A 10,744-nucleotide genomic window follows, 5' to 3' on the forward strand; every position below is an offset into this window, starting at 1 on the left:
GAGCGGCGGGCTTAACAGGAGTGGACATCATCCCTGCACCAAAGTGGTATCTGAACAGGGGGACCCTAAAGATGCCACCCCGTTCTGCTGGCCCACATGCACCCCCCGCCCACGACATGCAAAGGGCTAACTGGCCTAGTGTAAGGGCAGCTGCCACTTACCCTGCTGTGAGCCACTGTTGTCCCTGGTGCACGGAGGGAGCGCAGGAAGCGTGAGGAAGCATCTCGCACAAGGTCAGATAGCTATCAAGTGGCCTAGGCAGTCTGATTCCACAGTGTCTAGTGTGGGTCACTATGAGCTATGTCATTACTTTAAATTAAGTGCAGCATCTTGAGTTTTTTCAAGTTTTAAGTTTGCAATAACATCATAAAAAGTTCACCATTTTCCACATTATAAAACTTTTCCTAACTCTAAAACAAAACCTTACATGCCCTTGGATGCATAGTAATCCATTCTAAAAAGCATTCTGGCATCTTGGTGTAGAAATGGATGGTGGGAACTCTGTAAAGTTCCCTGGCACTCAAATAGTTAAGCAAACGACAGTTTCAACAGATTTCTGCAAGTCTTTACTGATAGCCCAGCAGGTGTTTCTTCCATTAAAACACAGAATACTAATGGAGCCCTTGATTTACATTCCAGGCTTGATTTACACAATGGTTTTGTTATGCACCAGCTTTTGTCCCCAAGTATTAATTCTGCTAAATATTTCCCGGCCAGTTCCTTCTAGATCTCCCCAAGGAATGAGCAATGATAATACATCCTATGTCTGTTATTTTGCCAGCATCCCCATTTCATCGATTTATGGCAAGAGGTAACATTGGCAAATTCGGACAGGAGAGAGTAAGGTACACGGTCTGAGTATCTGTCTTTCCTCTAAGGCGATGGAGCCATTCCATGGGTGTCACTTAATTCTTGCCCGTGGCACTCCCCAGGAAGGTTATAAAGCATCACATCAAGAAAACTAGATCCAGCTCTTGAGATACGTTACCAGCAGATCCTAAGTCGTCTGGAGTGAAGGAAGTGTTTCCTGACAGCACAGGGTTAAGTATTTCACGTAAGCGAGCTTAGGCAACCCCCTGGGAGGTGCACTGCCGTGAGCACATCTTACAGATGAAGCGGAGACGCATGAAGGGCAAGTAATTTGTCTAAGGTCACATCCCTGGTAAGTGGTGGATCTAGGAGTATGTCTCTTCCAGGTTCTGGTCTTTCCACCAGAGCATACTGCCCCTGGCTTCTTAGAAGACATGCTGGCTTAGTAATCAGGGCACCTGGGTTTCCGTTCAGCTTGCCCTTGAGCCAGTCATGGTACTCCCTGTATTTGTCTCCCTTGGAAAATAAAGGACAGTACCTGTTTCACACCTACAAGGCTTTTGTAGTTCAGAGGCTGATCTAGCCAGACTTCTCAAGAGCGACTGGAGGTAGCCTGATTTAGGGGACACAGCTCGTGGCCTGCAGTCAGGTGTTCTGCCAGTCAGATGGTGTGTGGCAGGTTAATTCCCACCCCAGGCTTGCTTCCCATCTGTGAAAGGAGGGATGGACAGGCGGGCCCCAAGTCCTCCTGTTCTAAACTTCCATGATTCTGTATCGTCCTCAAACTCTTCTGTAACTCGAACATTTATGAAGAGTTTAAAGTTAATTGGTTCTCTATTCCTGAAATCTCGTTTTAAAAAGTGCTTACAGGGGCACCTGGGTGGCTCAGTCGTTAAGCGTCTGCCTTCGGCTCAGGTCATGATCCCAGGGTCCTGGGATCGAGCCCCGCATCGGGCTCCTTTCCCGCTGGGCGGGGAGCCTGCTTCTCCCTCTCCCACTCCCCCTGCTTGTGTTCCTGCTCTCTCTGTGTCTCTCTCTATCAAATAAATCAAATCTTTAAAAAAAAAAAAAAAGTGCTTACATTAGGCTAGCCCTCCAACTTCCATAAATCAGCTTACGGAGCACAGATTTAAAATTAAAAAAAGGTGAGGGGGAGGTACAGGCTTCCAGTTATGGAACGAATAGGACACAGGGATAAAAGGTACAGCACAGGGAATATAGTCAATGGCATGTACTAGTGTATGGTGACAGATGGCGGCTACACTTGTGAGTACAGCGTCAAGTAGTTACTGAGTCACTATAGTGTACGCCTGAAATGAATGGAACCCTGTGTGTCAACTATACTTCAGTTAAGAATTAAATTTTTTAAAATATTAAGACAAATTTGCACAAATTCTAAGTGCTCATCTATTTGGAGCTAACTCGATTAGATAGACATAAATAATTCAGTTTTGTTTACTGAAATCACTTCCGTCTAGGCAGAGGCCATGTAGTTGTGATGGGAACGGCACAGGTGTTGGTCAATACTCGGATTCTAGTTCTGACACTGGGCATCCTCAAGTTGCTGAATGGAGCTTCAGGTCCCTCATCTGTAAAAGAAGAACAGCACCCACCTTGCACAGTTTAAGGTATGAAAAGGATATATAAAAGTGCCTCACAGCACAGTCGTATGTGGCAGGCCCTCAACAAATAAATGAGCAGACCATTAAAAGCAGAGTGCGCACATCATCTGATAATGTACAGAGCAAATGACTCAAAGAAACACTCAGCTACAAAGCCGCTCAGGGACGGCCACTGCCTGGAAGTACGCTGGGAACCATGAATCAACTCCGCACATTAGAATCATCTACAGAGCTTTAAAATGCACGATGCCCAGGCCACACCCCAGACCCTAACCAGAACTGGGTGGGACCAAAGTGTAGCCAAGGGGAAGGTCCCCTGACTTACAATCCAGCCTCTCTAGGTTTGATGTCAGAATGTGCATCTCCTGGCCCAAATGCTGGGCCCAGAGTGCCAGCGGTAGGTCTGGGGGCCATCAGGGCTTGCCACATACATTAGGAAACCTGATGGTGTGTGCTTGGGCAGTAACTGTGGGAGCAGTAACACCCTGCTGGGAAGCAACTGGCTACGACAAGAAGTGCAGTATGCTGGGGTGGCTCAAGTCTGATCCTGGTTTCCCACAGAATTCAGGCAGACACCTTGGTATGTGCCCCCTGGCGTGGCTCTAGGACCCAGCTCTGCTCCCAGGACAAGCTCACCGTGACACCGGAAGCCTGCTATCCCTCACATCTGGGGGAGGAAATGGTTTCAAACATACTCCCAGCCACCAAAGGTAGGGTTTTTTTGTTCGAGTAGAGTGTAGAAATAGTAGAAAAAGAAAGGACAGAAGAGTCTCAGGAAGCCGCTCACAGTGAAAACGGCAGGCCTTACCACCGTTCATGAACAGGCAAGGCTCGTCCCGGTAGCCTGACTTTATTCAATGAGCAGAACAGGATCTCGGCGCTCAGCCGCCTCAATAGGGCCACATCTCTGGAGGTGGTGTTTTGGGCGATTAGCTAATTCTATCAACTTTCTATGTAGCTTAGACTATGGAGGATCAGAGGAACCAGATCTGCCTGTCATGAACCTCTTGTGGAACCCGCCGGCGACAGCTGTAAGGACTTTACAGATCTAGTTCCATTTTCTCATGTCACAGATGGGGAATCTGAGGCCCCAGCAGGAGAAGGGACTTGTCCAAGTGGAGCAGGGCTGGTGGGCCTGCTCTTCAGACCAAAGTGCAGCAAGAGGCCAGGGGTCAGACTGCTGGAGCTGGGAGGGCCTTGGCCACCGGCCACTCCCACCCTCTACACGGGAAACTCGAGAGAAGGGAAGTGACTCACCCAAGGGCCAAGAGGAGCAGCTCTTTCTTGCCCCCTGCCTCCTCACAGAAGCTCCACACTGGAATGGAAGAGGAATGGTATGTGGCAGCAAGGTCAGCCCAGAGAATGGAATCACCGACTTGAAATACAAATAGTCTAAACAAAGGACTGGATAGAAGTCAGTTTCCCTAACACGCTCCCGCCTTCCATGAGCTGCCTTGTTTCCGGAGAGACCGGCCCTGGAAGGGAGTGTAGGAAAAGGCAGCATTAGAATGAACACCAAGGCTGCAGGATGGGGTGGGAGTGGCTCGGGGCTTTCAGACAACCCGCACTTGGCTCAGAAATTCCGTGACTCCCTCTCTGGTGAGGAAGAGCACCTCACCGGTGTTCTGGCTCCAAACTTCAAAATGTGCCGGGTCCTCCAGGGCCCTCTTGCCCGCGATGATCACGAAGGGGTAGCCAAACTTGTTGGCGTCTTTTAGTCTGTTTCCAATGGTCCGATGGGTCCTGTCGTCGAGCAGGACCTCCCCGCGGAGCTGCGGCAAGGCCTCCGTGATGAGGTCGTACAGGTGGTCCATGAGCTCGGCGGCCGCCTCCTCCTTACTGCCCTTCTTCGGGGGGATGAGGCACAGCTGGTAAGGCGCCAGGAGGCCGGGCCAGCGGACGCAGTCCTCCGTAGACAGCACTTCAATGGCAGCGGCCAGTATCCGCGTCACGCCCAGGCCGTAGCAGCCCATCTCAGCCAGGCACGGCCTGCCCTGGGCATCAGTGAACTGGGCATTGAAAATGGAGGAGTACTTGGTGCCCAGGTAAAACGTGTGCCCCACCTCGATGCCTCTGGCCTCGGTCAGTGGGCCCCGGCAGGCCGGGCAGTCAGTCTGCGGCCAGCGCAGTGTCTCCATGTTGGCCGAGAAGCCGCAGCCGGGACAGACGGCAAACCGGTCCTCCCCGATGTCGGCCGGGAGCTGGAACTCGTGAGACGCGGTGCCCCCGATGCTGCCCACGTCCGCCTGGACCCTGACGCACCGCAGCCCCAGCCTGCGGAACAGGCTGCCGTAGGCCTCGCACACCAGGCCGTAGGTGTGCCGGGCGGCCTCCGGGGAGGAGTCGAAGCTGTACATGTCCTTCATGTAAAACTCCCGGCCGCGGAGAAGACCAAAGCGGGGCCTGGGCTCGTCCCGAAACTTCCTTGTCACCTGGTACAGCAGGAACGGGAGCTGCTTGTAGGACACTGCCTTCTGGGAGGCGACCAGGGCAGTGACGGCTTCCTCGTGAGTGGGTCCCAAGCAGTATTCCTTGCCGTGTCTGTCTCTAAGTCTTAGCAGCTCCTTGCCCATGAGGTCCCACCGGTTGGTGGCTCGCCAGAGCTCCCCTGGGCTGAGGCTGGGCATGTTGACCTTCTGCCCCCCGATGGCCCGCATCTCCTGGTCTATCACCCGCTCGAGCTTCTCCATGGCTCGCACGGTGTAAGGCAGGAGGTGGTAACAGCCGGGGCTTGCTGGGTGGATCAGGCCCACGTGCAGCATCAACCGCTGGCTCTTACAGGTCAGGTCGCCAGATGTGCCCTCGAGAGAGAGCACCTGGTCTTCCCGAAGGTTCTGGGGCTGGAACATGCGAGACAGCACCAAGCGCTTCCCTCTCTCGGGGTCACAGTGGTAAAACCTGTGAGGACCGGACCCAGAGAGCTGGTGGCTGCAGGTGGCCAGGACGGGCAGTGCTCTGCATCTTGACAGCAGGCCTTCCATGACACCCGGCCCAGAGAAGCACTTGTGCCTGGAGAGAGACGAGCCGGGCAGAGATAAGCATTAACAGTGTCCACGCAGCCAGCTCAGTCTGGTCTCCAACACACACTTCTAAGACAGCCATCGACTTTGCAGATGCAAACTCTTTCATTTCTAATTTTCTAGCAGATTTAAGTCCTACCTTTCGTTTAAAAAAAGGAAATCAATATTTTCGCATTAATAAAATTTTAACAGCATACTGTGGAGACACCACTGCATGGGATTGCCCAGGCTCTGGAATCGGGCAGCCTGGATTCCTGGAGTGCTTCTTGCTGACTGCACCCTGTGTAGCTCGGGACGCATGACTTAACCCCTCTGTGCTCAGTTTCTTCATCTGCTAAATGGTAATACAACAGGACCTACCTTGTAGGTTTATTGTGGGGATTTAGAAGATTTATAAAAAGTTAACTGAACAGTACCTGACACATTCTATGAGTACAATCAATGTTTGCTATTGTTATTACAGAAAACTGGGAAAAACAAATAAATTGCTGCTGGCCTCATCAATAGCCCTTTCCCTGTTCCAACTGTGCCATGCTCACTCTAAAACACATTGTGCCCCTTGCATACCAGCACCGACTTATCCTCCCGGCCTCGGGATCACCATCCTGTCCTCTAGGATGCCTTCTTTGTCCCACGCCCCCGCCCAGAAGGCCAGCTTCTCCCACAGCAGCCCCTACTGATCACCGATCACTCTCAGAGTGACTGCTCGGGTAGCTGCCTGTCTTCCCCCCAGGCACGCAGCTCTGTGCGGCCAAGGACCATATCTAACTTGCTTGCCACTCAGCACGGAGCAGGGCTTTACTAGACAGTCTACTGAATGAGCACATGTGTTTCTCTATGATTTTACAAAACATTCACATTCCTGATGGCAGTACAACATTCCATTAAGCATATCAGAAATGATTCTCCTATTACGAGAGTTGTCATTTTCTCTGTTATATACAATCTACAATGAACAGAAGGCTTTTGTTTGTTTGTGGTACATTTGGGACAGATTCTCAGGAATGGAATTACTGAGTCAACACATACGAACTCTTTTAAGGTTCCTGATTTATATTGCCAAGTTCAGTGAGCGCCTCTACCCTTCAGCATCTCCCATGAAGCAGAGCTGCCCTGCAGTAAGCTGAAAATGGGCTGCTGCCTCCTCTCAGTTCTGGAGCCTGGAACCCTTGGGCGGCCCCCTCCAGCTCCCAGTGGCCTCAAGTCCTCCAGCTGGTCCCCTACCACCTCAGGAAGCCTCATCCATTTCCCCCGTGCACAGTACAAATATTACCATTTCCTATGTGGCCTGTGGCCTGAGACAGGTTGGAACGCACTACCACAGAGCCCTGATGGGACTGAGTGGAAAAGTGTGAGCCCCGGAGGTAGGTACACATGGTTCACATCTGGCTCACTCACTTACTTCAGGTCCCACCTCAGGCCAGGGGCTCATACCAGAAACTCCTTCCTCCTTGACTCCTCCTAAAGCAAACGAGTCTGTCTCTGACCTTCCTCTCAAGTCCACCCCCTCCTTCCTGGCTCTTACTGCCTCTATTCTGGGTTAGCGCCTCAAAAATGCTTGGTCCATTACAGTAGCCCAGTGGTTGTGAAACTTAAGTGAGCATCAGAATCACATGGATGGCTTGTTAAAACACTGATTGTGGGGACTCAGCCCCAGAGTTTGATTCAGTAGGCCTGGGGAGTGGGCAGAGAAACTGTAGTTCTAACGAGTTTCCAGGTGATGCTGATACTGTTGGTCTAGGGACCACACTGGGAGAAGCACTCCACGTGGGCAGTAACCGGGTCTGTCTTATTCCAAGTTGCATCTGTAGCATCCGCATGGGGCCTGCCCACAGTGGACACTCAATAAATGTCCATCAATGACTGAATTGAATGACTCTTAAACCCTGTCTGTCCTGTCTCCAGACTACAGCTAAAAAGACAGTTGATCCAATCACTCCCCTGCTTATAACCCATGACTGGCTCCCCATCCTAATTTCCTTGGGATGGTACTGCCATAGGAAGCCTCTTCATATTTTGATCCTAACACACCTCTTCCAGCTTTTTATCCTACCACTCCCCTAACATGCCCCAAACTGCTCATCATTCCTGGAAGAGGCCGGCTGCACCCCATCAACTGCAACATTCAAGGCTCCTTATTGCAAGAAGCTTCTCCAACCCCTTCAAACAGAGATAATTACACTTCCTTCTCTGTGCCCCCACTGCACACACCTCTTTATAGTTTACGGCTCTGGAATAATTTTCAAAAATATTTCTGAGAAACTGCTGTGCCAGGCACTGGGAGTGAGCAATGCTTCATGTCCTAGTCCTCCATTAAACGAGGAGTTCATGATGCTTTCTACATTGTCAGATTTCAGGGCCTAGCACAATGCCTAATATTTAGGCTATTAATAATGTTTGCTGATCAGGTATATTAGTGAATGAAAAGCAAAGTGAAGGGGTGCAATGCGACAATTATCTGGATAGTTTAAATAAAAGACATGAGCTCTCTGCCCTCACCCCCAATGTGTCCCTGTTCTCAGACCCCTCAGCTTACACAGAAGGGAGAATAATTACTATTATCCCAAATTCTCAAGGTTATCTACAGACAATACCTCAAAAACAGTATAGGAAGTAACGTGTCCTGCACCTCAGACTCTGGCAAAGAGCTTGAGTCATTCAGCAAATTTTTAGAGCAGCTACTCAGGTCCTTGGGGCACAGGCCTCTTTTAAGGTTAACTCACAATGGCCCTGCAATCCAATCAGGAAAGCTGTGCGTAAATCGCTGCCAACAGCGCCTGATACATAGTAAACGCTAGTGTTTGCTATCATTATGCCCAACTCACAGACGAGGTAAACTCAGGGATGTGCGGTCACCGGCCCAGCGACACTGCAGATGAGCACAGGGCACACCTGGAATGCTAGGTCCTCGCCTCCAGTTTCCACGGTTTCCGTCTCGGACCGTGCTGCACCAAACAGCAACGGAACTCCAGACCTAGTTCTACAAATCGGCTCGGCCTTCACTGGCTGCGTGACCCTGGTCAAGTGACTTCGGTCTCCAGGCCTGTCTCCCCACACGTAAAATGGGAAGGTTGGCCGGGCCACCAGACGCTCCCAGAGGGTCTCTCCAGGGCCGGCACTTCCGGGAACACCGTGACACTCACAAGACCCGAGGTCCACGGGGAGGAAGGTCTGCCCTCACGCTACAACAGACGAAACACATTAACCCAGAGTTCAGGTGACTGCGACCCCGCCCCCAAACCAAGGACGGCACGCACGTGGAAACACAGCCACCAAGGTCCTACGTCTCCGCGCCTAGAACCGACACCGAGCCCGAGCCCTCTCTTCCCCGCGCCGCCCCCGCCCAATCCTCGCTGTCACCCACGCTCACCAAGTGAAGTGCCAGTCAACACCGCCCGCGCGTCCGCCCCGCCGGCCCAACGCGCCTGCGCCAGGGCGTGCCCGCCCCAAGCCCCGCCTCCTGACTTTCTTGCCAATCACAAAGCCGCTCTCACGGAGACTGGCCCCCCCCACACCCCCACCCCACCACTCTAGACTCCTGTGAGAGGTTTTCCGGAAGTTTAGCTAAGGAGAAAGAGCCCGGCTCTACTCCACGACCATAGATTGGCTTGGACAGCGAAGAGTAAATTACCGTTCCGGAAGTGCCCTCTAGGATTTAGGGAGGTGTAACTCTATGATAAAAGCCTGGGGTTCCCTCCCTCTGCCAGGGGCTTCTGCACTCTCGAAATGGAAAGGCTGGCAGCGGTGTAACCAAGGCAACAGTGGGCCTTTCCGTTTGGAATCTACCCTAGGATTTTACAGGCTTTCAACTTAAATACATTAAAAATTTTTAAACAGAAAAAAATACCTTCATTACAAAGTCCAAGACAGTGTTTAAGACACTAAATCAAACTTTAATTCACAAAATATTTTTTTGAGCAGCTATCATGTACCAACCACTTGGAGAAACTGGGAAGAGTGAACAAAACAAACAAAATTCCCTGCATTCAAGGTGGCTTACATTCTAGTGAAAAGAGTCAATAAATCAATACAGTGAAATTTGGAAGGGGAGCAGGAACTCAGTAACCAAAGGTAGTAGTATTTTTATGCAATGAATTAAAATTATTGTAAAAAAATCCATGGTAAACAAAATACCAAACTTCTAAATAAAGACAGGATCCATCAGTATCCATCCATAGAGAAAAAAAATAACTATGAAAAAGGAATGGGTTGGAGGTAGAGTGGTTGCAATTCAGGATGATCGGGGAAAGCCTCATCTAGAAAGTGACATTTTGGCAAAGACCGGCAGGTGAGAAAGCCTTGCAGCTATCTGGGGGAAGAATGTTCTAGACACAGGGAACAAGCACACATGTCCTGAAGAGGGAGCTGTATATCATGTAACTCAAGCTAACTAAGAACAGACATGGTCTATTGAGTGCCTAAAATGTGCCAGACCCAGTGCAAGACACTGGCCCCAAGAGGCTCTCAGACCCCAAGATCTGCCAGGAGCAACACCATATGATCAGTGTAATAGGGGCCGAGGAAAGTCCTGTGGGAGTGTAGGGAAGGAGGAATTCACTGAGGAGGTGATCCTTGAGCTGAGCCTGAAGGATGAGTCGAGTTTCCCAGGACAAGAATGGTGGTGGGAGCGGAGTGGAATGGCCAGGCTGAGGGACCAGGGCACTCGGGCAGGGAATCAGGAAATGAGCTGGTGTGAGGGAATCGTGGGGTGTCAGAGGGTTTACTGCTCCTAACACACAGGCCAAAACAGTGCTTCTCAACCTGAGCTGCACTGAACTCACCCTGTGCCCCGGTTCCCCTGCCCAGAGATGCTAGGTATTAGTCTGGGGTGGGACTTAGCATCAGTAGTCCCCCAGATGATCTAATGTGCAATCTGCGCTAGTTCTGCTGGTCTACAGGAAAGGCACTGGACAGCCTGGTGGGGCATTGGGTTGCAGGGGGCCGTGTCGATGGGTGTCATCACCTTGGCCTTACAGTGGAAGAAAATACGGCTTGGGTGAACCCCACGACTGGCATCTGCCCTCCAGCTAGGAGGCCAGGCAGAGCTGGGCTGGACTTGAGCTCTTTTGCTCTAAGAATGTCACTGGGCCTCTGCAGCTCAGCTCTGTGGTCCAGGCTTTCCCTAAGGAGTGCAATCCTAAAGGTTTTACTGAGGCAATATTCCCCATGCCTCCTCTCTGGGGGCAGGAGGTGAATAATCTTCAGTATCAGGATCCACAGTAACCTTATATTTCTCCCTGCTCCCATGCATGTTATTACATCCCTTCCAATCCTGGAAACACCAGGCATCCG

At 51.1% G+C, this 10,744-nt stretch overlaps 1 protein-coding gene across 4 annotated transcripts; it reads right to left on the minus strand.

Moving 5' to 3' along the window:
• Nucleotides 1–543: 543 nt before the first annotated feature.
• Nucleotides 544–8,872, minus strand: PARS2 (prolyl-tRNA synthetase 2, mitochondrial). Of its 4 annotated transcripts, XR_014144866.1 has the most exons (3): nucleotides 8,345–8,697; nucleotides 3,241–5,441; nucleotides 544–2,399 (listed from the first exon to the last, which is right to left on the minus strand). XR_014144866.1 is itself a non-coding variant. In XM_031039405.2 (2 exons), exon 2 carries the CDS (start codon nucleotides 5,411–5,413, stop codon nucleotides 3,986–3,988), a length of 1,428 nt encoding a protein of 475 aa, XP_030895265.1. In that variant the 5' UTR covers nucleotides 5,414–5,441; nucleotides 8,823–8,872; the 3' UTR covers nucleotides 3,138–3,985. The 4 variants fall into 4 exon arrangements, 3 of the variants coding, with proteins under 3 accessions (XP_030895265.1, XP_030895266.1, XP_081674581.1); XM_031039405.2 differs by lacking the exons at nucleotides 544–2,399; nucleotides 8,345–8,697 and adding an exon at nucleotides 8,823–8,872 and having other exon boundaries at nucleotides 3,138–5,441; XM_031039406.2 differs by lacking the exons at nucleotides 544–2,399; nucleotides 8,345–8,697 and adding an exon at nucleotides 8,710–8,788 and having other exon boundaries at nucleotides 3,138–5,441.
• Between the last annotated feature and the right edge of the window lie 1,872 nt (nucleotides 8,873–10,744).

This window comes from Leptonychotes weddellii, chromosome 4, assembly GCF_054177405.1.
Source record: "Leptonychotes weddellii isolate Sample4059 chromosome 4, ASM5417740v2, whole genome shotgun sequence".
Classification (NCBI taxonomy): Eukaryota; Metazoa; Chordata; class Mammalia; order Carnivora; family Phocidae; genus Leptonychotes; species Leptonychotes weddellii.